The sequence below is a fragment of the Poecile atricapillus genome, chromosome 13, assembly GCF_030490865.1.
Source record: "Poecile atricapillus isolate bPoeAtr1 chromosome 13, bPoeAtr1.hap1, whole genome shotgun sequence".
Classification (NCBI taxonomy): Eukaryota; Metazoa; Chordata; class Aves; order Passeriformes; family Paridae; genus Poecile; species Poecile atricapillus.
Window position 1 is genome coordinate 3,897,169 of NC_081261.1, and position 26,948 is coordinate 3,924,116.

Here is a 26,948-nt window from a genome sequence, read left to right on the forward strand (position 1 = left end):
CTCACACCTCTAAACTTCTCGTGACTCCCGTTGATGAAGAAACATCAATTCTTGGCTTACAGCACAGCTTACCTCTGTGGAGATTGCCACTGAGACAAAAGGCTGGAAATGTTGCTGCAGGATAAGGGTGGATAAGGCAAATATGAACGTGCACAAACACACACACACCCCCCAGTGCTGCAGGCGTACATATAAGCGTGGTTGCCACCTGAGGACAGAATCCAGGCTGTGTTTCCTGAGCAAAAGCCAAGCTCTGCTGCTCACAGCTCATCCAGCCACCATGAAGACCACAGGGCTGCTGCTGCTGCTCTCTCTGGCCCTTTTCTGCATCTCAGGTGAGTGGCTCCACTGCCTCCTGCTCTGCCTTGGAGTCAGCGCTGGTTGTCTTCAAAACCACAAAAAAACATCCTCAGACTGGAAAGAGCTCCATTCTGCAAGGACTTATTTACTCCTAGAAAGATAGTGTTGAAAAGACTTGACATCAGAGACTATCACTTATGGGGTAATATTTTAGCAACAGAACTGAGTGGGTAAGAACAACTGTGGGAACAGCTCTACTCTCAGTGCTAGTTTATGCATAATGAAAGAAGTGACATGTACGTGGTGCAACCCGGAGACTCAGACAACCAGTATTTAACCTCTGAAATGTTGCAGAAACACAAATAATTTTACTGAATGAAAGTGAACATTTCCTGCAGTCATCCTGAACCGAGGTGCAGTTGGAGAGCCTGAACTGCTCTAGAAGCTTTATAAATTCGCCTCTCACAAAATGCTATTCTTATTTAAGAATAAGCCTCTGTGTACTTGTCAGCTTTATGTCCCTGTTTACCTCAATAATTTGCTTTGCTTTGAGTTCATGTCCTGCTCCATCCTTTGAAGCATGGAAAATGTCTTTCTCTTCTTTTATTTTACATGCCTTTTTCCATTTTGACTGTAACCCTCATTAAAAAAAAAAAAAATGCTACAGAATCAACATAGAGTATGGCACAACATTTTGCCTGAAATTCCTTTTGTCTAAGAATAATTTGCAAACACACAGGGAGTTGGAAGATATGTATTCAGGGCGTGCATTCTCAGATTTTAACAGAATCCATGAATTGCATTTGTAACATATTTCATTTTTTTCTTTTTTTTTTTTTTTAGTTCCAGCTGCTGATGCACTGCAGGTAAGGGATGGATTTTTCTATTCTCCATCTTTTCTTTCCTTAAAGCAGTTTCTGTATAAATCTTTGCTAATCACATCATGATGGAGCCTTTCAAAAGCCTGAGACGCCCAGCTGCCTGAGCAATCTTTGCCACAGATATTATCGGGTGAAATTGCCATTTTCATCCAGTGACAGTTTCAACAAGTAGGGCAGTATTCAGTTCATGTCCAAGTTGTTGTCAAAAGTTACTGCAGCATCCTTTACAGTGGTTCCACAGGCTCTGCATGGCTGGAGGCAGCACTCCACTGCATCCTGCCCTGTCCCTGGGCTTTTCCTCAACTTCTGCTCCCAGGCAGTAAGGGAACAGCTCAAGGGTTGTGTGGGTGCTCCTAATATCACTTTTCTCACCCAGATTTGGTTCAGAGCTCTTTTTTTTTTGTGAATACAGGCTGCACCCATCTACTGCAGGAACCAGAGGACTCTGAGGAATATGTGTTCCATGGAGTATGTCCCCCACTGCGGCTCTGATGGTGTCACGTACCCCAACAAATGCATGTTCTGCAATGCATACCTGTACGTACAGAACAAATCTCTTCACCTACTAAGTGGTGAATTAACTTAAACTGCTTAATCAGTCATGGAGACTGGCTGGAGAAGTAAAGTTCTTTTGTTTGTTTGTTCTCTCACCAGCAAGGGAATTTTATTTTTTTTTTTTGGAAGGTTTGCTGGGATACTCCTTTCTTTCAGATATAAAGAGAGAACATAGTGTTCTCCATTTTCCTCTTAAGTGATTTGCAAAAGAGCTTTATGTCAGCAAATGAAGCCTGTTTCCTACATACTATTTGGTCTTTTAAATTAAGAATTTTTCTTGTCTTTATATGTCAGTAATAAAAGAAAATATGTGTAATAGAGCTCAGAAGTCCCTCTGTGGTGTAGAGGGACAGACCAACAGTGAAAGCCCAGCTGTTCTGTCTCTGAGGTACCGATTTCTTTCTCTGCAGGAGAAGCCGTGGAGCTCTTGGTTTGAGATCTCTTAATGCGTGTTAATTTCTCGACGGGATTCAGCTGAGAAAGCTGGCGATGTTCCCCATGGCAGATGACTTCCTAAACCCTTGACCTGACCCTTGAAAACCTCTTATCAGTCCTGAAACCCCTGCTAATAAAAAAAAAAAGACCAAGCATTTATGCCTTGCTTTTGTCTCATTCTGGTTTTACCTAACATGTTGCATGGTTATAGCGCTGCTACAGCCCTGGGGTGTGGGAGTTAATGGGAAAATTTCAGGGAGAGGGAGAACGGTGTTCTGATCTTCAAAAATATCAACCCCAACCCCAAAGGCAATGGGCAGCTTTTGTGGGCGTCCACCTCCATCTGGATTTCCTAAAGAAAACCAGGAGATGCATCCTGGTGCTTCTGTCCATTTGCTGCTCAGAGGGGATGTCAGACAATGACTCTGGGTGAGAGGAGCTGCCTCCCTCCCTGTGCTGCTGGCAGACACCTGCACCTCACCCAGCCTCACTCTTTGTAGCCTGGCAGAGCAAAAGGATGTTGGGCAAACCTAAATGTTAACAAAATTAGAGACAGCCCCAAGATTGCTGTAATTGGGGTGTTCTGGCACTGTTCTGCCACACAGAAGGGGTCTTGCTGGCACAATGAGCTGCTCATCCCTGTTTCAGTTTCCAGGGTTATCCCAGATTTCTTACACTACTAGAGAATATGTGGAGATCACCTTCCGAGCTGCCTTCACCTCGCATGCAGGGTTGAAAAAACCAGCTCTAGGTGAGAGAAGGCCTTCTGCAATCTGTTTAGCTCCCCAGAGCAATGTCAGGGTGTTTTCCCTGTGTGCCCACGTTGGTTCATTGCTGAGGGGCATTGCAGAAACCCAGTGCTACCAGAGCTGATGTCCGGGGGATGCTGGCAATCACCGCAGCCCGGCCGGGCACCTCACCCATCACTTAGCTCCTGGTTGAAGGTAATTACCTTGACTGTCGCTTGTAGAGGATCCTTTGAGATTCTCCGGCCTCTGGAAATCTCGGCTGATGAAAGGAAGGGCTCAGAGTCATAGTGTTAATTTATTATTCATTAACAGCGAGGCGCTGCCAGTGCCGCGTGCTGTAGAGGCAGCAGTCTCACAGTCAAATAGTTAATGATCTTAAGTGACAATGTGTCACTTCCCAGAGACTGCAGAGAGCAGCTCTCTAAAAGGAGACAATTTATTTCCAAAAGACATGACTCTCTGCAACCATTTAGTGCCAAGTCCCTTCCTGGGGCTGGCATGTCCCTCCTGTGAGAGGGAGGTCTGTGTGCGGGAAAGCTTTTCAGAGTCAGATGCAATTTCTGGGGACCAGGATAAATTGAGGCTCTGGGAGGTAATGCTGGGGGTGTGGGGCACATTGTCTCCTTCTTCTCCCCCTCTGCTGAGCGTGGGAGTCAGGCTAAAAGAGCAGCAGCTCCAGCAGTTATTTTATTTCTCAGGCAGCAGCAGAGAGGATGAGGATGGCCCGCAGGAACCACGATGCCTTGGAGATGAGCAGAGCTCCCGATCGTGCTGGAGATCCCCGTGATGCTCAGAGGGCCTCTTGCAGGGGCATACCTGCTAAACAGGAAAATCCAGCAGGCAATTAAGGGGAAACTGAGCAGAAATGATAAATCCTCAGTGATGCAGAGTGAGGATTGCTCAGGAGTGACCGAGGGCAGAGCAGGACCCCAGCGGAACCCCCGGCCTCCGCCCCGGCAGCTCATCCTGGATTCTCCTCAGGATGGAGAGGAAGAGAATTCTCTTTTATGAGCACCTCGTTGGAAATAATTTTTTTTATTGCTTCTCAATAAAATCCTGCCACAACAGCACAAATCCTCTCACCATTACTAATCTAACTCTCCCTCCAGGAAATTCAAGGCAGGAAACATTGTCTGCCTGCCAAGGTATTTTATGGTACAATTCTTTGAGCAGTACCTCAGCACTTTATGTCATTATCTGATGTTTTGGATTCAGGAAATGCCATTCAATTACCCCACAACCTGATTAACACTTTGCATGTACTTATTTTGTTCTATTTTATTTTATATTGTTCCTTCTATTTTTGTGCATTGTTCTACTTGTTGCTGGCCAAAATATACCTCAGGCCAGTCTAGACCTTTTTGTTAATGCAGTTTCTCTCTATGGCTTCATTCAAGAGAAATGGCTTGTTACTGCATCTTTTTTGATGTGAAGTAAAATAAAAGTATATTCGAAAATTCAATTAATTGCAGGTGTTTTTGGGGCTGGCTGTGTCAGAGCTATTGCAGTGAGGCAGAGCTGAGATTTACTGAGGGATTGGGATCCTCAGCCTTGTGCTGTTAGCATGCAGCTTCCAGACAGTCAGATTATTCCAGACACCCTTGCCTGCGATATCATCTATGCTTAAAAGACTGGAGATATTCAGGCAGCAATCAGATAGCTGAACTACAAGGAGAAATAATAGGTGAGTGCGGCTTAGAGCAGGGGCTTTGCGGGCTGTAAATTGAATTTTTGTTCTCATAGAAGATCCAGCTCTGCCCCCGTGTGCAGAGGTCTGGGAACAGCAGCTTGGCCAGGAGCTCCTGCAGTTGTTCCTCATCCCTGGGAACTGCAGAGAAATAACCCATTTGTCCTCCAAAATCCCGTGACAGCAGGGACAATGTCACCGCTGCTGGCACGACGACATATCCTGCGTGCACGCATCCACCCTCTTATTTAATAATAATAAAAAAATCCCCCCTTGCTGCTCTTTGTAGCCAGATGAAGCCTATGGCAAGTTTTGCATCAGTGAAGGATTTTTTTAGGTTGTGGTAGGCTATGGACTTACTTGAGGAAGGAAGCCTCAGGAGCAGAGGAAAAGCTTCCCAGGAAATTATCACTGCTATGGGAAAAAATACTGCTGGATTAGAAACTGAGTAGAATTTCCAGAGTTATTGGAAATTTACTTTAATACTAGAGGACCCATTGTTTGATGGCCAACATTTATCCCATTCATGTGGCCAAAACCTTCCTGAATGTTTGCCCTCTAGAAGTCTGAAATAGAAGGAAGCATTTCATTTAAGAGTTTTATTTAAGCTTTTATACGGATCTCATGTCTGTAGAAATATTAAAATAATCCCAAAGTCACTTTACCGAGCCCTCCATCACGATGTTTCTGAACCTCAGAATCACAGGATAACTTGGGTTGGAAGTGATCTCTGGAGATCACCCAGTCCAAACCCCTGCTGAAGCAGGGACACCTGGGGCAGGTGACACAGGAACATGGCCAAGAGGGTTTGGAATGACCCCAGACAGGGACACTCCACGACATCCCTGGGCAGCTGTCCCAGTGCTCTGCAACTCTCAATGGAAAGAAGTTTCTCCTCATGCTGAGGTGGAACTTGCTGTGTTTTAGTTTATGGCCACTGCTTGTTGTCCTGTCACTGGGCACCACAGGGAAGTGTGACACCACCACAAACATCCCAGAGGGCTTTGGGCAGCTGGCTTCACTTTGCTCTCCCATTTGCAACAGGTGTATGACATTTCCCAAGGCTCACTGGCATGAGAACTGCTGTTTTTCGCTACTCCTAATGCCTGTTTTCAGTCCATCTGCTTTCCTGTGATTGCTGCTGCCCCATTCCCTCTCTTTCCTATTAATGGGGCTCCTTGTGCAATCCCCTGTCACGCCTGTCCCAGCAGCTCTCCTGCCCTGCCCTGGGTACTGCCCTTTGTCTCCCATCCCTTCTCCCAGACCCCCTAGCAAGGCTCTTTCCTCGTTTCTCTTTTTCCCTCTGCTGCCCTGGGAAGTGGCAGGGGCTGCTGGAGGAGAAGAGCTGCTTTTGGAGCAATCCTGGGTGGCCACAAAGACCCTCAGGGCCATCAGGTGGGGCAGAGAGAATCTCCCAGCGGATCTAACTAATGAAAGGGCAGGTGTTGACCCAACATGAGAGCGATGCCGCTCCCTGGCAGACACCTGCCAGGCACAACAGCTCCTGCTGCCTTCAGCCTGGCAGCAAACACAACAGGAGAAGCAGCAGAGTTTCTGCTAATGGGGATCTCATTTCTGGAGGTGGCTGTGGGGGAGTTTGGGTCGCAGGGCTGAAGAGGAGATGGACTCTGCTCCTGGAGCCCCCCCAGCCACAGGGCTGGAAAGCAGCACCTCCACCAGTGGCTGCTGCAAGTTCTGAGGAAGCTTTGTTTTCAGACTTTGGCATTCCTGCCCCTGGAGATTAATCAATATTAATGCTTCCGTGACTACCGCTTCCTTTCCAAATATGCTCACAATCACTTCAAGGAATCTGAAAGTCAACTCACTCAGGATGCTAAGAATGCGACAGAAACAACTTTCAAAGGAGCCCTTCAACTTGTGATATTTGTGAAAGAGATCCAAATAGCATTATTCATTTATTTTTCAGGAAAATTATTTCATTGATATAAACAGGCCAAATCCCACAAGCTCCATTCTGTGACTACAGTTCTCTTACGCTTTCAGCTACATTTTAATGATTTATCTTCTCATGCCAAGTGTTGAACATCTCCCAGGATAATAAGAAAACCAATTCTGATTTTCTATTTAAAACTCAGGCTGTCTTTAAGCCACATGTATGAAACAAGCTTCTTCTGAAGCACAAACAAGTTCCATCCGTCACTTCCTTCCGTGACTACCTTAAATCAAAAATTTATTATTTTATGCAATATCCCTTATTTGTTTTTCCACACACTTGTGATAGAGTCGAGCCACTTAGCAGAGCCTAGCACATTATTTATCACTTATCTTCCCTAAAACACGACTTTCAGCTGACAGTCTAAATTTAATGCCATATAATTGAGGGAGAAGGGGGAAGCCTAACGGCTCTCCTTCTGTTTGCAGTTACTGGAATTTTTTCTGGAATGCCTTTGGTATTAACAAGCCCATTTCACCTGCACAGAATACCAGTTGCTTGCCATTAATAGGAACCATTATCCCAGTACAGATTTAGGGCTGCTTATTCTCATAATTTCTTAATCAGACTCATACTCCTTGCCAACAGATGAATAACTCTTACTCCTACACAGAAATGTCTAATAAACTTCTGGGTTTTTTTTGTAATGATTTTCTCTTGTGATGACTTTCTGTCGGTGAGAAATCCAGTGTATCAGGAAATTACAGGAGAGAGTGTGGAGAGATTCACTGAGGCTTCAGCATCTTTGAAGTGCATTAAAATGATGCTTGCCAGACCCCAGATATCATGTCAGTGAGAGCATAGGGTGTCCCATGCTCCTGTCACTACACTCAACATCTCCCAGAGCCCAGTTCCTGTCTAGCATATGTGATACGGTGAGCACAAGTCAAACACTTCCAACAAATGGGCTCTTTTTTCCCTTCCCCAACTTCCATATGCCATTTCACAACATCCACTATTGAGACAGTGCTCCTGTTTGGAAAGTACAAATCACTCATTGTACAGCAAGGCGCCTTTGTTAACAAGCTGGGTGTAGCTCATATTTTTGTTTAATTCTTCTGGGCATCTCTCTAACAAACAAGTATTCTTTGGAGCTCAACTCGGTAATCGATACAATTTTCTTAGTTTACAGAGCAAATAATTACTTTCTGCTGACGACTTCACAAGGTCGGGGAGATGCATATATATACTGGGGAGGGAGAAGGCTGAGAACCATCCACGGACTCTCCGGCAGCCGACCCACACGGAACAGCCGCTACCACCAGCACCACCAACATGAAGATGGCCAACTGCGCTGCCCTGCTGGGGCTGGTCCTTCTCGGCTGCCTTTCTGGTAAGTCGTTTTTGTCACTTTTGTTACTCTCTGTGCTGGTCTAGACCTCCTGATCCTTTCCCTGTCTCTGTGCATCCTGGAGGAGAGCGCAGCCTCCTGGGGATGCCATGGTTTAGGAATACGCGGCCTCTCTTTTCAACGATCCTCACCCTTGTGAAGATAAACACAGGGGATCTGTGCTTTAAGCTCTTGAGACTTAGTGGGGATTATGGTGCTAAAGAAGGATAAAACTTTAGGTTCTAATTCTTGTTTAGCGAGTCAAAATTTCTGGTTTCGCAAATAAGTGAGTTTTTTTTTAATCTCGGTGTATCACTTTGCATTTACTTGGAGTAGACAAAACATTTGGGAGGATAATCACCTCTCGGTAATGAGAAGGTGTATTTGTTACTCTGTAGAGAAACTGATGATTCCAAGGGAATTTTATGAAGGACATTGTACATTTTTTACATTTTATAACTTCTGTTTTTATTGTAGATCTTGCTGTTGCTCAAAGACGGGTGAGTATTAGATCTTTGTCATTTACTCTTGATTTCTAAGACTAGATGAATAATTCATACTCACACTATATGCCAGAGAACACTTGAGAGAAAAAAAAAAGAGAAAATGAATAAGAAAGAAGTGCCCCTAAGTGCACCTCTTTTCCCAACATAAGAAAACACCTTTGTCAGAGAGAGATAATTTAGCAGGTTGATGATTAAAAAGACAGCGATTAATAATGTAGAATGCGAGTCAGCACAGCACAGAGTGCCAGCAGAAAATCTATATGACTATTGAATATCTGCCTAAATATCTTCCCTATCCTGATTCCCCAAGGAATGATCATTTTTGCCCATAATTCTTGCCAAAATTACTTCAAGTCTTAACAGCAGAGAGGTGCTTTCATATGCTGCAAGAAACTCGATACCTTTTTATTTTTCCACCATGGAGGAGACATAGAGATTCCCCATAGAATAGCCTCCCAATGCAGCAAAAACAGGATTAGGGGAAGAACACCCTTCTTTCTGTTTGGAGACATTGTGAGTCCCCTTTCCCAGGCCTCCTGTGGCGCCTACATGATGTCTGGAAAAACCATGAGCATCGTCTGTCCCCGCAACTACGACCCTGTGTGTGGCACCAATGGCCGCACCTACCCCAATGAGTGTGCCCTCTGCAAGGATTTCCTGTGAGTAGAAAGTCCCCTGGTCACCAAGAGTGCCAGCTCAAGCAGCAGGCAGAAACCCTTGGGGTTGTGACTAATCGCGGGGTGGACTCGATTTTTCTTAAGTTTCGGTCTTCCCTAATGCCCGGGATCTTCCATGTCAAAGCTCCAGAATCTGATTAATTACTGGGGCTTTACGGGTGGAGAGACTTAATGATTGAGATGACTACCTGGCATGAAAAGATTAATCCCTGCTTTCCTTCTCCCTCTCTCCCTCTAGCCGCAACCGTGCTCTTGACAAGAAACACGATGGAAGATGCGTTAGGGTACGGTCAGAGATTTGTTCCTTCCCCTGGTGGGTGATAGCCAGACACAAACCCAGCCTAGGATTCGTTCTGTATTTCTGTAATTTTTTGTGTGAACCCACACAATTGCTGGCTCTCAGAAATGGGGTGAAAGCGAAGAATTTCAGATCTGCAGGAAATTTAATTTGCATTTTGTTTGAACTGCTAAAATCAGTGAGTTTTAAAAGGCAAAATGTCTTCTGTATAGCAGCAGAGTTTAGAAAGGAAAGTTTTGATTTCAAGAGTGTTTCTCTCAGTGTTAGGAAAACACTTCTCTTTACATTTAGACTTAGAGTCTTGTTGTGTCTAAGAAATTCCCAGAAGAAGTTTGGATTTCAACTAAACTATAATTTTGTAACAGAAAAAATGGATTCCATCAGAATGTTTATCACAAAATTAAGTTGCAGTTAATATCAATATATGGAGCTACCACAAAGTGGCAAAGAATGTCTATTTTTAGTTTAGAGAGAGAGAGTAAAGAAACATTCTGGCTGTGCAATTTCACATAATACAATGACTCCCATTTCAATACACTCAGAGTAATTGCAGGAGCAGTGAGTTGAGTGTAAATTCCATTTTTGAAAGGCACTGGCACCTCACAGCAGAAATTGCTGCTCTGTGAGGTATTTTAGGCAAGAATCCTTCACAGTGGCATTCAGGGGGAAAATCCCCAAGATGTCAGGGATGGAGCCCACCTCAGAACAGATACTGATGCTGTACCCACAGGCAGGATTTCATCTGTGCTCCCCCAAATCCACCACGCTGTGGCTGGAAGCCCCTTTCATCTTGCACCTTCTCTGGGAGGAGGGGGAAATGTCCCTTGCACCACACTCCATTACACAGGGCTGATGCAAAGGGGAGCAGAGATTCAAATGCTGCTCTGTGACTGTTTCAGGTCGACTGTACTGGTTTCCTGAAGCCTGGCAGTGGTTTCAACATTCCCTGCACCATGGAGTACACCCCCATCTGCGGCACCAATGGCATCACCTACAGGAACAAGTGCCACTTCTGTAATGCTGTGGCGTAAGTGGGGGCCTGGGTCAGGGGAGGGTTCCTGGATCAGTACTGATCCTTTTTTTTTGGCATTTGGAGCATAAAGGGGTAGTTTGGCTTACGAAGCAGCTGTGCTGTGCTCATTCATTCTCCACTTGCTTTCCCCCCAAAGGAGCGGCCTGGAAGTGAACCTGAAGAACTACGGAGAGTGCTTCCAGGTGCAGGTAAAGCCAGAAACCTGCACTCTTAACTGCTGTCACATTTTGCAGCACACATTCATGGCTAAATAATAGAAATGCCTCCACTGTCCTGGTGCATTTGGCCTGAAAATATGACTTGAGGAAAACAGTTATGCCAGGATCAACAGGGAGGGAACCAAATCCATGGCTGAGATACTTGGTCCCCTCTCTGACCTGAGAACAGCAGGCAGAGGGTGCTGAGACCTTCATTTACTGTGAAACTGGATGAGTAAGAGACGCTGCATCATCGATGCAGGAGCGCTATTAGTAGCAGTGATTCCCTGGGTGGGAGAACTTGGTGCACTGGGGCTTGTGACCACTCCCTTTCTGTCCACTTGCCTCTTCTTGCCTGCTGAGCCAGAGCAGCCAGTGGGAGAGCCAGCCTGGAAACACCAGGATGGTCATTCACTATTTATAATGATATTTATTAGATTTTTTTTACCTCCACCATCTCCCTACTTCAGGCTGTTCCAGGCAAACCCATTCTCTTAGTCTGCAGAATTGCTGGAACAACAGAGCTCTGCTCTTGAAAAGTGCTTTCGTGCTTTCCCATATTACAAATATTAAATAAACATAAAGCACTTACGTAGGAAAATATAGGGAGCAAAAGCTTTAAACCCTGTTTTTGTTCCATTAGCAAAACACGAACATCGACTGCAACCAGCAGAAGGGCGGCAGCCTCATCTGCACCTCCGAGTACAACCCCATCTGCGGCTCCGACGGCAGAACCTATGGAAACAAGTGCAAGTTCTGCAACGCTGTTTCGTAAGTAGAGAGCTCACCGTGTGGCCAGGAAAGCAGAGGAGCTGGAGCTCACCTGCAGCTGTGGCAGCTGGTGGGGAAGCCCCAGAGCTCCCGTTAGCTCCCATCCCTACCCCATGTTCCTCTCCCAGCGCTCACTCCTCTGCCACCCCCCAGGCGCCACAGATCTTAAGCCTGAGTGAGTCTTCTCCTCCTCCCCTTGCAATTAAAAGCAGATCCCCGCTTGCAGGCTCATAGCATTGCTGACTGCCTCCCTGTCAGGGTGATTGAAAGTGTGTCCGTAGGAGGTGTCCAAAATTACGGGGTTTGTCCCAAATCTCTTCAACCTATGAAAGCGTGTAACTTGAGGAATCTGAAAAGAGGTGGAACATTAAGTGAAGCACTTTATGACTTGGAGAGTACAAGGGCATTTGGCTTATTTGGGTAAAGCTGGGCTATCAAAATTAGATCCATTTTGATCTCCCTCTCTCTCTCTCTTCAGACGCAGCGCTGGAGCTCTGTTCTTCAGGCACCTTGGCGAATGCTAAGTGCTGCAGCTGGACCCTTCAACATGACATCTCCCTCTCAAATTCTTCAATCAAACATGCTCTTCCTTGCTCCCTCAACTGTTATGCATCAGTTTCTGCTTTGACTGATCAATAAATTAAATGCAGCCACAATCTTTGCCATGGAATGGTTTTTGATTTTGGTTTTGTTTTCCGGTTGGGATAATGGTCTTCAGGCTTTTGGGTACTTTTCTGCCAGGCAGGACAAGTGGTGAAATAAACCACAATAAAGAGCAAAACACCAGTCCAAGCCCTCATGAGAGAATGTCATTCTGTAGCAAACCACCAGAAAATGCTATAAAATAACATAGCTTTGAATCTAATTTTGAAGTCTTGCAGAGGGTAAATGGATTTGTCTTTGTCACAGCACTGGAACTTGGAGGAGCTCTTCCTTTTAGGGGCCTTGGCCTGGTGGAATGGTCCTGGTGAAAGGGGGCATGATCAGCTTTACCTGGTCACACCTGGGCAAGGGGCAGGTCTGGTGGTGCCTTACAAAAAGGAGGCTTGTGGCAAAGGGAGGAGGTATCTCATAGGGAAGAGAAAATTAGGAACTGCTGCTTCCTTCAAGGGTGTGTCCATCGAGACTGTGCCCATCAGCAGAAAATTGCAGCAAGCTATGCAAGGCTGTAATGAGCCTAATGAGAACCTGAAGAGAAATTAGACTGGGCTTAAGCTTTCAGCTTCTTGGAGAAGAGATCTGAAAAGCTGTACTGGTGGTATTTGAGCCAGAGGACCCTTCAGGAAAAGGTCTTGGGTTTTCTAAGTCTGGGAAAGAAGGGCCAGAAGATGTGCTGGCAGCTTGAGTGTATTTTCTATCTGGGGAAAAAAGGCGTGAAGATAACATCTTTGTGGGAGCCTGAAGCATGCACTGCAGGAAAAATGACATATATGACTGTATGTGATGATGTGCCATCTTTTTGGGTGAGTCAAGGAGTTAGTATGCAAACAGCACAAGCAAAAAAAGTCCCAAGTGCCATGGCTCACACACTCCCTTCCTCATCCTTTCTCCACCTCCCATTCTCTTGTTATGTAAAAGAACACCTGCTGCTAAGGCTGATATTTAGGACAAAATCTGTGACTTTCAAGATACTTCTTTTGGTCTTGTTTTCTGAAGCAGATAATTTCTTGACCAAGAAGTTTGTAGCAGAATGCAATAGGCTTGTCCTTCCCTAGAACCAGCATAGAGAGCAGGAAGAAGAATGAAAATTCCTATTTTTGGGGTTTTTTTCTGGTATGACTACAAATAACATAAGTCACATCATATCTTTGTGCCTGCTCCTAAGAAAAGACAAATTGGAGAGTCACGAGAGTCCTCACTAGTCACCTGCTTGTGTGTCTGAGAAAATAGTTAAGGAGCAGTAAAAGTAGCCAGTGGATGTGTTTGGCTATAATTCCTGGTTGGGCAAGAGGTTCACACAGTGGCCACAGACTAGTGGAGTTCTGGCCATAGCAGGAAATTGTCTTTGATGGCAAGGCCTTATGGTGAGCCTCCTCTTCAGAGGCAGTTTGTGCCTGAGGAACAACAACAACAACAGAATGGCTAGGTTGGAAGAGACCTGCAAGATCATCAAGTCCAATGCCCTAATACCACAATTAGACTATGGCACTGAGTTCCACATCCAGTCATTTTTTAAACACATCCAGGAAGTCAGGAAACCTGCTCTGAAGGCTTTGGGAAAGCCCAAAGAGAAGTTGGTCACCTGCAGCAAAATGGGGGGCAAATGGTGAATATATGGCTGTGTCCATCTGCCTCATGAGCCTCTAGCAAGGACTTCAGAGGATGGAAAGGTTTGTAGCATTTAAGTCTAAAACGTGGCCTGCACAGGTTAGGACTCAGCTTGATACCAGCAAGGCTCTGCCCAGCCATCCCTTGGGCTGCACAAGGTCCAGGTGCCCTTCTTCTACCCCTGATTGTCAGAGGGACGGAATCCCCACCCCTGCCATGACTTGGTGTCACAAAGAAGTGGAAATGGGCAATAACAATAATCACCAGGTTGGTAATTTAGCCTTTTCCTCTGCTCAGCCTGGAAGGGGCTGGTCCCTGCCGTGTGCTTGCTGAGGCTGGAGCCAGCCCAGTTGTGCTGCAGCAGCCAAAACATTTTTTTGGGCAGGTAAGGGACTGAGGTATCGAGGCTGTGGTCGCAAGCGGTGACGTCGGAAAGCAGAAAAGGCAAACAGGGAGTGCTGCGAGTGGCAGAACTGAGCGTGGCTGGCTGCAGCTGACGGGTTTGATAACTAAATTACATGAGAGGCTGTGTCGTGAGATCACCCTTAATAGACAGCTGAGGATTCGCCTGTCAGTCACAGTTTCTCTGCCACTCTGTGGATTTTAAGATGTCTGGCAAGCTGCAAACTGAAATGCTTCCCCAGATGTAGGACAACCCATAGCATTGCTCTCCTGTAGGAACTCTCTTGCTGGCTGGGGATGCTGGTAGCATCTTTCCTCTCTTGCTAGAGAAATGTATTAAAGTGTGATTTTTTTTTTTTTTTAATTTTTGTTTTCACTCCAGTGTAAAATTTGGCTGCAACTAGTTGTGTATTCAAAATTCACTGGGGGAACTAAAACCCAGATATATCTACACACATTCCACTCCTAAGCCTCGTCTCCTTAGGAAAACATACTAAAATTTAGCCTTATTCTTATCTGTAGAGGTGTTTGGCAAATGGTCTGCCTGAACACAAATCCTTGCACAGCCTCAGCTGGAAATAGAGCTTGGATCTGCCAATTCCCCATCAAATTCCCATCACTGCCACTTGGGGTGGGAGCAGAGCCCTAACATATGTTTGTGAATGTGAAAAACTGGAAAAACATTGACAGCTAGAGTTTAAATAGTTCAGGGAGGAGAGTCAGCAGTCCTATCTGGGACTGTGCACACAGCGAGGAGAGCATGTCACAGCCCAGCGCTTCTCCACCCCAACTCCACAAATTTAGAACCATCCTCAAAAATAGCCAGGGAACAAGGTATAATTGGTTTCACAGAAAACACATTCTCATGCTGTGATTTATTTCGTAATGTCTAGTGAGTGTCATCACACTGCACTCAGAGCCTCAGTGCTGGCATTCAGAGAGGGCCCAGAGAATGAAAATTACCAGCTTCCCCAGTGAATCACCGCTTTGAAAATTCACCCATGTGAGAATCCTGTGACTATTTAGAAAAAAAAAAAATAAAATAATTATGTTACAAGCACGTCTATCACTCATATAATTATCCCTTTCTAGGTTTGATGTGGACAGGACAGCATTCCTTAAAGCACCATAAACCGGCCAGGACCAATAATGGCTTTAGAAACCAAGTGGAGAAGTTCTCACAATTAAGGTGGGGAATGAGGACAGCTATGACAGGCACATAAATACACAGAAAGGCAGCTCTGTGTGCACACTGTGAGCTCAGGGACTGAGACAACACCTCCTGCTCCGATCTGGCTTGGACTAAAGAGCTCCCTGCAGCATGAGGGCTACAGGTGCCTTAGTGCTTCTCAGCCTGCTGCTGCTCTCTTTCTTCTCGGGTAAGTGATCTTTCCCCTAGCCTAGAAACGAAAAACAAACACCAAAATCTCTCCTGACAACAAATTTTGGAGAGTCTTGATCACCAGCTGACAGGCTTGAAGATGAAGCTGAGCAAGTAGAAAATATCTGCAGGATTTGCTCACTCATGTGACAAATTTCCACTCCTTGTGTGCCTCTGCAGTGGATAAAGTAGTGGAGGTGTCACTGGGAGACAGAGCGAGCAAATTCTGAGCATTTCTTCAGCAAATATACCAAAACAGAGTGTAATTATGAATTTTTGGTACAAATGTTCACTGGAGAGTTTTGCTGAACCATTTAGAGAAGAAACTCGCTCACCTCCAGGTCATCTGCTCTTGTTTTGATCCTAAGCATCTTGGTATTTGGTGTTTTCCTTGGAGATGTGGAGACGTAATTAGATGAAAGTTTCAGCTTTCGTTGATGTTGCAGAGAAAAGCTTGAAAATTAAATTCAAATGTCCTCAAGGAGCCAGAACAAAGAGGGCAAATTAAAAGGATCCAGCAACTATTTATCTGGAGATTTACACATCTCTGTGATGATGTGGGGAAGCTGAGTGATGATTTTTGAACCTATAAATCATGTCAGTGTTATCACTTGCTTGAGTCCAGCTGACCTAACTCTGCAAGGTGTGTGGCAACAGTTATTGAAGAATATGTGGAACAAGAATTATTTATACTTGTTTTTCTGTGAATAATTTGAATAAAGAAGTCACTTGAGAAAATGGCAAGCTGTGCATGGAGAAGAGGTGAATTGCTTTGTACACATTATTCATTATGAAATATTCATCTGTCTCTAATTGAGTCTTAATTGGGACTGGGTTCCATCAGAAGGCTGATGTTTCCTTCCAAGGCCGGGCAGAATAGCAGCAAACCCTGTGATCTCCTGTAAAATAAACAGATGTCAAGAGGCATCATCACAAATTCTTCTGTAGCTGCATGTAATATTTATAAAAGCTATTTAATGAGCTGTTTTGTAAATAATATGCAGATAGCCATATCAGTGCCTTCAGCATTAAGGCAGCCTAGCCAAACCTGAGCAGAGGGTAAATGTGCCAGCACCAGGAAAAAACCACCAAAGGACAACAGAAACAGCAAAATAAGTAGGAAGGGTTGATGGATGAGGGTTGAGCTGACTGAGGGTTGGGTGGGATTTCCACCGGGGAGGGATGAGTGTAGGACAGGGTCCTTGCACCTCCTGCCCAGAGCCACAGCTGGCAGTGACCCTGCTGAGCAGCAGGTACAGCCTCACCAATGCTGGGCATTTGTCCCACTCTGCTGTGACCCAGATTCTGCAGATCTGCATTCAACCCACCCTGGAGTGGTTCCCCCTTAGGGACACGAGAGGGTCACCCCATTTCACAGCTCTGACTCAACCTGCACGCCTGCCTGCCAGCTTTGCTGGGAGGAAACAGAAAGAGCATGGACTGACTAGCTCCATGCCCAGAGCCTGTGATACAGAGGGGATTTTTGTGCTGGCACTGCCTGTTCTGCTCTCTGTCACCCCATGACGTCTCCTTGTATCTCAGCTGGGCTGAGCCTGTCCTGGGAGGGTGTCTGGGCTGTGCTTGAACCCAACCACGGGCCCTCCCTCTCCATGGTCCCCTCCTGCCAGCAGCACCAGCCACGTGCTTTGTTCAGAGGTGCAGGAGCCTAAAAGCCTTAAAAACCAGCACGGGTTTAAAATCTCTGGGAGCACGGTTCCACATCCGATACGGCAGCTTGCTTCCCCGGGAGTGGCTGCCTTCCAGGAGATTGGGTTATGTGTCTGAGGTGTAGCTAGCAGCTGAATGAATGATTACATGGTATTTTAGTAGCATTTTTCAAAATAGGAAAATACTGAGAAGCAATTCAGATAATGTATTTCCTTCCCCCTCTTCCCCCGTGAGTGATGACGGAGTAGGAAAAACCTGGAGTATGTTTCGCTGTGGTTTGCATAAAAGGTTTGAGAATTCAGCTCAGACTTTATCAGAAAGTAATGCTGATGTGTAAAATCTGTCTGGTTTTTATTTGTTTTTTATTTATTTTGTTTGTTTGTTTGTTTTTTCTTTTCAGTTCCAGAAGTAGCAGGTCAAGAGATTGAAGAGGTTAGTGCTGCTGTTTCTGCTTGCTGAATCTGCATTTAATAGAACCGCGGAATCATTACTGTTGGAAAAGACCTCCAAGATCATCGAATCCAACCTCTGACTGATCACCACTTTGTCAACTAAACCATAGCACTGAGTGCCACATCCAGTCATGGCGTTTCCCTTTGGAGGAATGTTTTTATAACCAAAATCTTGGTGCTGGGTAAACAGTTTTTAATGTCTGCTGGGAGCAGGTGGGTCCTTCCAAGGATTCCCAGTGCTGGGGAATTCACTGCTACCTGGGGGATGTTGTGTGGCCACGTGAGCAGGTAGAGCAGGGAAATAAATGGTTGATTTAGCAAATGTTTATGTGCTGCTCCACTTTTGACTTGGCTTCCCTATCCAATCTTCTCATGAAGCAAACGGTTTATTAAGTGTTCTAGTCCCCTAAATTTAGACAAATTTTCTGGTACTTGTAGAGAGACAAAATACCTGTGCACTTCCAGTACATATTTTTTAATTGCTGGCATGATTTTTAATTCCTCAGGGAATTTCCCTCTGGTTTTCCCCTCCTTCCCCTGGGAAAGCAGAAGCTCTGCAAGCACCAAACTGAGGGCAGGGTTTCGCAAGCCACCTGAAGTCATGCAGCAGGGAGGTAGCTCGGCTCTAAGTGCCTGACAGAGCATCAGTGCTGACTCTTCTCGTGCATGCCTAGGCTAATCCACTCCTGTTGTTGGGAGATCAAGACTTCTCCCAGGTGGCTACAGTTTCCCTCCTCAAACACGGGGCCAAAATTCCCCTGAAATGCCGCTTCTGCTCATTTCCGAGAGGGCTTTTTCTGTCAGAAAATAGGCAGTGTCAGCACTTGTGAGAAAAAGCATTACATGAATGATCTCGGGTCCAATTTAGAAAGTGAAACAAAGAGTATGGGGGTCCTGAAGGATTTTGTTTTTTTGTTATTCCCTGTGCAGATTTGTAGAGAGTTCATAAACAGAAGCGTGTACTGCACAAGGGAGTCCAACCCTCACTGCGGCACGGACGGCGTCACGTATGGGAACAAGTGTGCCTTCTGCAAGGCAGTGCTGTAAGTGACACTGGGGGGGTGAAACAGCAGGCTTTGCCTTCATTTCCATGGATCTAATGATGTTCTTCATGGAGGGGAAGCTGTCTATCCAGGCTGCTCCTCGTGTATGGACCAGCCTCTGAACCGTGCCAAGCGGAATGTTTCCTCCTTGGAGCAGAGCTGTGTGACTATGAGTTAATTTTAATTCATTTCTGGGCGTTGCAGGCTGCTGGTTGCCATGCTGAGAGGCAGCTCAGGGCCTGGGAAGCAAGTGCATCCTGCCTGTACCTTCCACAAGCACTAAATTGATGCACAATTCCCACTGTGTGCCACAGGCTGCAGCTCTCGCTGCCCACACTCCTGGGTACTGAGAAGTGCCTGGAGGAATGTGGGAGCTGAGCCATGCCAAGTTATTCCTGAAAAGTCTGAATGAACTTTGTGGAACAAGACACAAGATCTCAGAGGAAGAACAGGATGTCTCTCCTTTTCCTCAGCTCTGTCACCTTCTAAGGGAGATGCAATAGGAGCCATTCCTGATGGATGGAATGTGCTTGCAGAATGTTTTTGCCTTAGCACTCGTTACATTTAGTGCACAGCCAGGGCTGCCTTGTCCTAGGGCAGGTGAGAGAAGAGCGAGGAGAGGAGGAAATGGCCTGGTGTTCCCTGTGAGGTACCAGGGACATCCACTGCCATGAGTCAGGCCTGTTGGCATGGATGAGCCCCGTCCCACACTGCTGCATCTGTCATCTGCTGCTTGCTCTAAGTCTCTCTCCCTCCTTTTACAGGAGAAGTGGAGGGAAAATAAGGTTGAAGCACCTGGGGAAATGCTGAGTCCTCCCTGGACCGAGCCGCAGGAGCTGAGTCGCCATCGGTGCGGACACGGGATCAGCCTGTCCTCCTCTGCTGTCTCTGCTCAATAAAATAAAACTCAGCACGATTCCTTGGCTGGATTCTTTTTTTCTGTAAGACCCAGAAAAACGCTTTGATCCAGCCGTGCTGGAGCCTGATGCGTGGCTTTGCTCTCCTGTGCTGTTGCATCACCCTCCTCCCGGGAATAAAGGCGATTCCCACGGCTCCCCTGTGTCCTCCTGCCCCCACCAGCCACAGCTCCTCTGTCCCATCCTGCCTGGCACATTGGCACATGCTGGGCAGCCAAAACCTGCTCGTGGGCTGCTGCCCATCCCAGGGGGTGGGTGAGAGCAGGAGCCTCGGTTCCAGCCTCCAGAGCCGTGTTCCTTCTCGCAGGGGTTATTGTGGGAGGGTGACGGGAGAGCTGATGAGCAGCGTGACTGCATATGCCTCATCTCCTTTGGAAAGCAGAGACAAGCAAGCTGAGGGTAGGGAACATTGCTCCATTTAAGCCTGCACCCAGAAGATGGCAGGTGGAGGCTGGTTTTAGGCAGAAGCTGCAAGGCTCTTCTTCCCAAATCAGTCTTTTTCCTTCTTTTCTCTTAGAGAACGCTTTGTCTTGAAAACTGTGAACTCACAAGCATTAGTTTCCTGCTGCCAAGTGTCTTCTCATGCTAATAAAATTATATTTAGAAGAGCGACAGATTGTATAAATTGTCAATAATTTAAAAAAAAATACATTCCCTGGAGCAGAAGAGCTGTGGGCTTACTCTCCCCTTCTCTAGGATAAATTCTCTCTGAATCATGCACAGACCTTGATTTTCTAGGCACACATGTTTGCATTTATTTACAATTTTTAATACACATAGGCTTCATTCCTTTCTTCACTTTTCACACTGCTGCCCTCTCTCTTCTTCACTCTGGCTGACAAACCTTCTTTGTGCAAACACAAGAAAAGTAATTTTACAGTCTCTCCCCTTTCACTGTGCAAAACTCTCACAGGGAAATATTTGTGGCATCCTCTTGTTAAAACACTGGCAGTAGATCAATGGGACAGCAGCTCCTTCATGTTAAACACTTAACTTTCAAAGGGAGATTTACCATCAGCCTCAGGGGTCAACATCTTTTGCAAGCACCTAAATGCTGAGCACCTAAACCTCTGGACCTTGTTTGGACAGAGCTTGAGCCTCTCCTGCCACAATCCCAGCTTTGAACTCAACTGGGGCACAATGCCTAAAAAGAGAGGCCTCAGCAAGGTGCTCAGCACACCTAATACCAGCTACTCCTCTGGTAATCCACATAACCCAATTCTGGCAGATCCTTTGTCATTTGGTAACTTCCCAGGCAGCCAGCCAGTGGCTGAGCTGCCCAGGCAGAGCTTTGTGTTGGAGCTGGTTTGGAGCTTCTCTCCGACCAGCTGCCTTTGATCCTGACATTTTTCCCATCCCAGCAAGGGTTCTTGCAAAATCTGCCACCTCTTCTTTGAAGGAGACCAACCCTCTCTGTGGCTGTACAGCCTGGGCCCTTGCTCAGGTTTAAATTCAGATGTTACTGAACTCGACAGGACATCCAGAGCGTGGGCAGGGTTGAGGGGAGCAAGAGGCACAAGTGGTCATGAAGAACACCTTGGGAAAATGCCTTTCCTTATCAAAACTCCAGCTTGGAGCAGGATGACCTCCATGACTTCTCCTACACTAGTTATCCTGTGATGATCCTGTGACATTGTGTGGCACTGGACCAGCTCCATGTTCAAAGGACAGGAGCAAAAATACCTCATTTTTAAGATGGAAAATGACATTTTAATGAGAGAAGGGCAATGGGGCATCTTTAAGCTTGACATGCCCTCAGTGACTCCAAAATTGTCATAGCGTATTGCCATATCTAATCCTCTTAAATCTGGAGGCTGAGATAACAAGGACAGATCACAGGAGAACAGAAATTGCAGAGGTTCACTGTTTAATAACATGTACTCTGTTTTTTCAGAGAAAATAGCAAATAAAACACCTCCATATTTCACAGACTCAACTACCATCTCCTCCACCTGTGACAGGGAAGAGGAGAGTGGGAGTGATCTGGTTTGAGGAAATGGCTTCCCTCACTTGGGGACACTTCCCAAAATGTTGTCCCCAGGAGAGGCCAAGAGAGGCAGTAAAAACCACTTCTGTTGAGATCCATCCTTCCAGCTGAACAGGCACATGGCTCCAGCTAACTGGGATGGAACTGGGATGGAAAGGATGCTTGCTGGTGCCAGGTGTGCTCACTCTTGGTTTTGGGAATCTGGATTCACCTTCCCAGTGGGGCTGATGGATCCCTGGGACAGGGCAGCAGTGGCCACAGGATGACCAACCTGAGCTCCCCTCTGTGTCTGGCTGCCTCCCCAGAAACACACCCCAAAACAGAAATCAAACCTTCAGCCACTGTTTCTCCTTGATTTTCTTCCTGCACCTTTTAAGTTGTGTTTGGTTTGGGTTGTTCTGTGGAGTTGTTTTTTTGTTGTTGTTTTTTTTTTTTTGACAGCTTTGAAAGGTGAGTGAGTCATGATACATTTGAGATGTCTCTTAGATAACATGAGCTTCTTCACAGCTCTTTCTGTCCCTGGGGGAGAAGGGGCAGAGGCAGGGATGGGAGCCACCCCTTGCAGTGGAATGAGGGCCAGGTTCTCCCTACATCTCACTCAGTCCCCTCAGCAGTTAAAATACAATCAGAATGAAATCTGTACATGGTCTCACTGCAAGGAAGCCACTGCTCCCAGCTGAGCACCCTCATGTGCCCAGGCCATGCCCATGGCAAAGGGAAGGATGTTATTTCCCTCTCACAGCCTCACTCTGCTGGTGATGCAGCCCATCCTTTATGGTGTCCAGGCTCTTGGCCCATTTAACTTGTGAGCTCAACTGCTTCCTCCTCCTCCCCCAGCACAGGCACGTGTCACTGCCATAACTCAGTTGAATCCTTTGCCCTACTTTTTTCCCTTGACATTCACAGTGTTTGACAAGGCTTTTCAAGCTGCCACGGGATGATCCAAGGGTGGTGGTGCTGACTGAAGGGCTCCCACAACCCTGCTGGGGAGGAAGCTCCGGACTTGGTGATCATTCCGGTTCACCCTCTTTTCCCAAAGAGAAGCAGGCTGGATCAGCTTGGAAGGGACTTTGGTCCAACCCCTGCTCATGGCAGGGTTAGTGCTGAGATCTTATCAGCTTGCTCAGGGCTTTGCCCAATTTAGCACTGAGAACCCACAAAGGTGGATGTGCAATCTCCTTGGGCTGTCTCTCACTATGGTAAAGAATTTTTTCCTTGTGTATCCAATTCCAACATCTTTTTTTTTTTTCAACTGTCTCATCTCCAAACCATGTACCACCATGAAGAGTCTGAATGCACCTGCTCAGGAACCTGCTTTTTTACAGGTCTTTGTTGTTATATCCCCCTGAAATCTTCTCCCCAGGCTGAGTGACGCCACCTCCCTCTGCCTCCCCTCACCAAGCAAATGCTCCAGCCCCCAACCCTCTTGGTGGTTTTTCACTTCAGCATTCCAATGCCTTTCTTATTTTGGGGGCAGGGCCCAAAACTGAGTAGTGGAGAGGCTTCTGAGCCATGGGGACAGGGAGAAGGATAGTTCAGGGGGCACATGGGAGAGCTGTAGGAGTGTTTCAGGGCACTGAAAAGATGGTGACATTTGCAGGGAGCAGCAGGAGGATGTCAGAGTGTATTGGGTTCTTCATGGATTAAAGAACAGCTGAACCTGCCCTGGGGTGAAAGGGCTGCCAGATGTTGGGAATCAGCCAACAGTTCCCTCCTCTCTATCACAGCTGAAGGGCTCAAATAGGAGCCCAGGGGAGGGATTTGTCTGCTTTCATGGACTACAGAGCAAAGGGAAGGAGTTTGCTTAGAGGTGTGATTGTTGGTGTTTGTTTTTTGGGAGCTGGTGGGGGTTTTGTGGGTAGGTTGTTTGTGGGTATTTTTCCCCTGAAATTAACAGTGTAGTTTAGGACCTTCTTACAGGAGCAGCTGAAGTAATTTTGTGTGGTGCAGGTGTCCTATAAGGCAGCTCTAAAAACACTGTGGAAGGCTTAGGAAATGTAGATGAGGATTACCCCAACAGAGAAAGGAAGAACGGGGGAGGAATAAGATTTACCCCTATAGAAATGCAGGTGTCACAGGAAGAGCTGCTTGTCCCAAACCCTGAAATGAGGTGGTGCTTCAAGGCACCTCTTTGGCTTTGTCACTCATGAGCAATGAGGGACAATGGCTTCAAGAAGGACAGGATTCTGGAGACAGCAGGGCTTTGGCAGAGCTTTAATCAGGAGTTGAAGGATAAGGTCAAAACAGAGCTTCTGCTGGGGCAGAGGGATGCCCTTCACCTTTTGAAGCTAAAATTGCTCAGTTAATTGTGAATGAACAGAAGTGTTGCTATCGTGGCAGGGTCCAGCTCTGACGCTTCTGGCCTTGCCAAGGAATGTTGTGCCTTTCTTTGGCAGGGTGATTTTGGGGAGTCACCTCTGCCACCACTGCCTGGGAGCCGATGTAAACACATCCTCCGTTTCTAGACATGCCCTAAATCCTTTTGCACAGCTACACCAGGGCAGCGGGGGCTCGGATTTTGTGTGATTGTGGTGGTGACCCATAGGAAGGAGCCAGGAGAGGCTGCAGAAGGTCTCCTGCAGCCTTCCCCAGCCCGCAGGATGATGCTCCGTTCCCGGGCATTGGGCTCCCTCTGGTGACAGCTGGGAGCGAGCTCTGCTCCTGCTGGAGAGACTCGTTTTGGGAAGGAACCCCAAAGCCCTCTATTCCTGCCCACCTTTGGGAGAAGGGCAGCTCTGCAAAATTGAGAAAAATGAAATTTTAGTGGTCCTGTTCGGGCAGGATCCATCACCTCCCATCAATAATCTCAGGCACCGGGTGGAGTCTCCTTCATGTAAGGGGTAAAAGGTGATGACTTTCTTGGCCTGAGAGTACTCAGTCCCCTCTCATCCCACAGGGCATGGCTCACCTCTCCTGCAGACCCTGGAGGAAGAATTCTGGGGACAGAAAAATGCAGCTGGGGTGAGTTGGCTTTGTATCTCTGTGATTTGGGGAATGCTTTTTTGGTTACTGTGCCAGGTGCAAACATTGAGATTTAGCATCAGTGCTGGGGCTCTGAGCATGGCATGTTTGCTGCACTTTTCACTGAACTCCTCTGAGGCTTGGGCTGTGTCTCTGTGAAGGATTTCCCCCCTGAGAGAGGAGACACAGCCAGTGCCTGCTCCTGTATCCAGCAGCTGGGGGACAGCGCAGCCGCAGCATCCTTGTGACCCCTGCGCCCCAACAGGGTCTCAGAGGAGCTTCTGCTGCTGAGGGTGTGCTGCTGTTTGCTGTCCTGTCTCGCTGGCATTTCCAGGTCCTGCTAATCCCTGGGAATGGTCCAGGCCTGGAGTGGGCAGGGTGCAGTACTGCTGATGGACACTGGATGCTGCCACAGACCGGCTGCTTTTATTTTATTTTACTTGTCTCTAGTTCTGGCATCAGGCTGTGATCCATGAAATGATATTTTTTCTGTTTCTCTTTTTTCCTGGTAAAGCCCCAGCTCCTGGGCTGTGGTGATTAGGTGAGACCTAAGCATCTACCTCCTGAAATAGATATATATTTGTATATGTTTTCATATAGTTTAAGCCTTTCTAAGTTGAGGTCAAATCACGATTTAAGAAGTAGGCTGAGAAAACTCAGAGACAGAAAAGCAAACTTGCCTGAAAAATCAGCATGGTGTGGTATGGGAGGGGACAAACAATTCCAGTGGCCTAAACCCCAGGCCCTGCTTTGTTTGCAGCTCTGATCAGCCCTGAGGCACGTCCTGCAAATGCTGCCCTGATCGTTCCAGGAGTCTGGCAGATGTCAGATATCAAGAGCTCTGTGATCCTCCTTGCTGAGCTCAGATAACATCCCTTATTTCTGCTATCACAGCTCCCCCAGTTGTGCCAGGGTGTGCTGGTCAAACACCCAGCTTTGAGCAGTCAAACCTGAGCTCCCCTCAGAAGCAGCTCTGCTGCTGGGGCAGGAGGGAGGACAAGGTGTAATTAGAGATGAGCCTTCAGCCCTGTCCTTAACCTGTGGACAGGCTTTGGTTGATGGTGCTTTGTTCATGAGAATGGAGTGAAAAGCACTTGAGCTTCCTGGCTGTGCTGTGGCTTTGGTGCTTGGTGGATGCTGGCACAGTGATGGAAATATGAGAAATATGAGAGCCACACTTTCCCTGTGGGGATTTAAATGAGAGAATTATGTGTGGTTTAGGGACTGCTATGGGGTCAGTGGAGGATATCTGGGGTAAAGGAGCAGCCTCGTGGTAAAGCTGTGCCAGCAAACAGGAATTGGTCTTTTGGGGCAGTGGGAGGCTCTTTCTGCCTCAGGGGCAGTGCTGCCCCCAGAGAGGTTCCTTGAATTTTCTGTGCTGCAGCTATGCCAAGGTGAGTACACTCAGCACTGAGCCTGGGAATCAAAATGAGCAAAAACTCTCCTTAAGATCAGCATGGGTGGTTCTGCAGCTGTGGCTTTTCTCCAGCAGCAGAAGGTCCCTGACACCAGGGCTGAGCTGAGGTGGTGCCTGTGGGGAGCTGGGTGTCCAGGACACTGCTCTGGGACATGAGGGTGGCTGAGACCTCTCATCCCAGCCAGGGGCTGGGGGGAAGCAGGAGGGCAGCACCTGCAGATTCCCTCCAGCCTTGCCCTGTTGCTTTTGGGGCACATCTGTGCTGTCCTGAGAAAATCCTGCTGTACCCATGTTTCACCGTGACTTAGGAACAGGGGAGCAGCACTGATCCAGGGGCTGAGGGATGGTTTGGGTGAGCACAGCTGCTGCTAGGTCCTTGCAGGGCTGGAGAGTGTTTGACACTGGCTGCAGTGTCCTTGCAGGGCTGCAGCTGTGCCCATGCTGTCCCTGCCAGGTGAGATCAGGTCACTCTGTGCTGTCTCCTGCCCCTGTAAAGCTGCTGCAATCCAGCTGTCACCTCCTAATTGGTTCTGGCAGGAGCTTTAGCTGAAAAGCTCCTGTCTAGTTTCCTTCCAGACTTTAGAACAGTGCTTGTCCCATGCCTGTCCCAAGGCTTCTGCTCACTCTTCTGGAAAGGCAATGCAGGAGGGAGGTGTAAATTCACCTGATTCTTGTGAAAGATGGGCCAGTGCTAGAAACTCTGCCCTTGAGTCTCCATCTGCCCTCCTTACTGCCTGAACAGTCTGACAACTTAATAATTGTTACTGCTCTCTGGCTTGATTCAAGTTTCTTTGGAGAAAATACTGTGACTTTCCTTCCCCAGTTTCTGGAACTGCGCCCTGTACTTGACTGAGTCAGTGGATTTATAATTATATGTAACGCCTACGTTTCCATTAAGGGATTTCATATGTTAATCTCACAGGATTTAGTGCTCATTTTGGGGTTTTCATCTTGCCAGCTGCCCATAACCTCTTGGTGTGAAGTGCTGGGTTACCTGCAGGGCCAGCAGAGAGGCAGGCAGGCATTTCTCTAATTCACCCTGATCCCAGCACCCAGCTGAGGCTCCTGGACCAGCAGGG

General features: G+C 47.0%; 3 protein-coding genes across 3 annotated transcripts; all 3 read left to right on the forward strand.

Annotated features, from left to right (window-relative positions):
- Positions 1-192: 192 nt before the first annotated feature.
- LOC131584129 (ovomucoid-like) lies at positions 193-2,319 on the forward strand. The gene is made up of 4 exons (XM_058848930.1): positions 193-335; positions 1,144-1,166; positions 1,594-1,718; positions 2,147-2,319. Exons 1-4 carry the CDS (start codon positions 281-283, stop codon positions 2,190-2,192), a joined length of 249 nt encoding a protein of 82 aa, XP_058704913.1. The 5' UTR covers positions 193-280; the 3' UTR covers positions 2,193-2,319.
- A 5,517-nt stretch (positions 2,320-7,836) lies between these two features.
- On the forward strand, positions 7,837-11,937 carry LOC131584229 (double-headed protease inhibitor, submandibular gland-like). Its single transcript, XM_058849129.1, has 8 exons — positions 7,837-7,894; positions 8,369-8,391; positions 8,929-9,056; positions 9,313-9,358; positions 10,272-10,399; positions 10,542-10,593; positions 11,246-11,373; positions 11,852-11,937. The coding sequence occupies exons 1-8, from the start codon at positions 7,837-7,839 to the stop codon at positions 11,895-11,897; spliced, it is 609 nt and encodes a 202-aa protein (XP_058705112.1). The 3' UTR covers positions 11,898-11,937.
- A 3,387-nt stretch (positions 11,938-15,324) lies between these two features.
- Positions 15,325-19,474, forward strand: LOC131584104 (serine protease inhibitor Kazal-type 6-like). The gene is made up of 4 exons (XM_058848879.1): positions 15,325-15,422; positions 17,493-17,524; positions 18,475-18,587; positions 19,352-19,474. The coding sequence occupies exons 1-4, from the start codon at positions 15,365-15,367 to the stop codon at positions 19,395-19,397; spliced, it is 249 nt and encodes an 82-aa protein (XP_058704862.1). The 5' UTR covers positions 15,325-15,364; the 3' UTR covers positions 19,398-19,474.
- The last annotated feature ends 7,474 nt before the right edge of the window (positions 19,475-26,948 follow it).

What these genes read in the sequence shown, in the direction of transcription:
- LOC131584104 (XM_058848879.1), top strand. Translation starts at nt 15,365, where the DNA reads ATGAGGGCTACAGGTGCCTTAGTGCTTCTCAGCCTGCTGCTGCTCTCT. An exon ending in GCTGCTCTCTTTCTTCTCGG is followed by an intron (nt 15,423 to 17,492) that starts GTAAGTGATCTT and finishes TTTTCTTTTCAG; the next exon opens with TTCCAGAAGTAGCAGGTCAA. An exon ending in GCCTTCTGCAAGGCAGTGCT is followed by an intron (nt 18,588 to 19,351) that starts GTAAGTGACACT and finishes CTCCTTTTACAG; the next exon opens with GAGAAGTGGAGGGAAAATAA.
- LOC131584229 (XM_058849129.1), top strand. Translation starts at nt 7,837, where the DNA reads ATGAAGATGGCCAACTGCGCTGCCCTGCTGGGGCTGGTCCTTCTCGGC. An exon ending in GAGAGTGCTTCCAGGTGCAG is followed by an intron (nt 10,594 to 11,245) that starts GTAAAGCCAGAA and finishes TTGTTCCATTAG; the next exon opens with CAAAACACGAACATCGACTG. An exon ending in AAGTTCTGCAACGCTGTTTC is followed by an intron (nt 11,374 to 11,851) that starts GTAAGTAGAGAG and finishes CTCTCTCTTCAG; the next exon opens with ACGCAGCGCTGGAGCTCTGT.
- LOC131584129 (XM_058848930.1), top strand. Translation starts at nt 281, where the DNA reads ATGAAGACCACAGGGCTGCTGCTGCTGCTCTCTCTGGCCCTTTTCTGC. An exon ending in GGCCCTTTTCTGCATCTCAG is followed by an intron (nt 336 to 1,143) that starts GTGAGTGGCTCC and finishes TTTTTTTTTTAG; the next exon opens with TTCCAGCTGCTGATGCACTG. An exon ending in CAGCTGCTGATGCACTGCAG is followed by an intron (nt 1,167 to 1,593) that starts GTAAGGGATGGA and finishes TTGTGAATACAG; the next exon opens with GCTGCACCCATCTACTGCAG.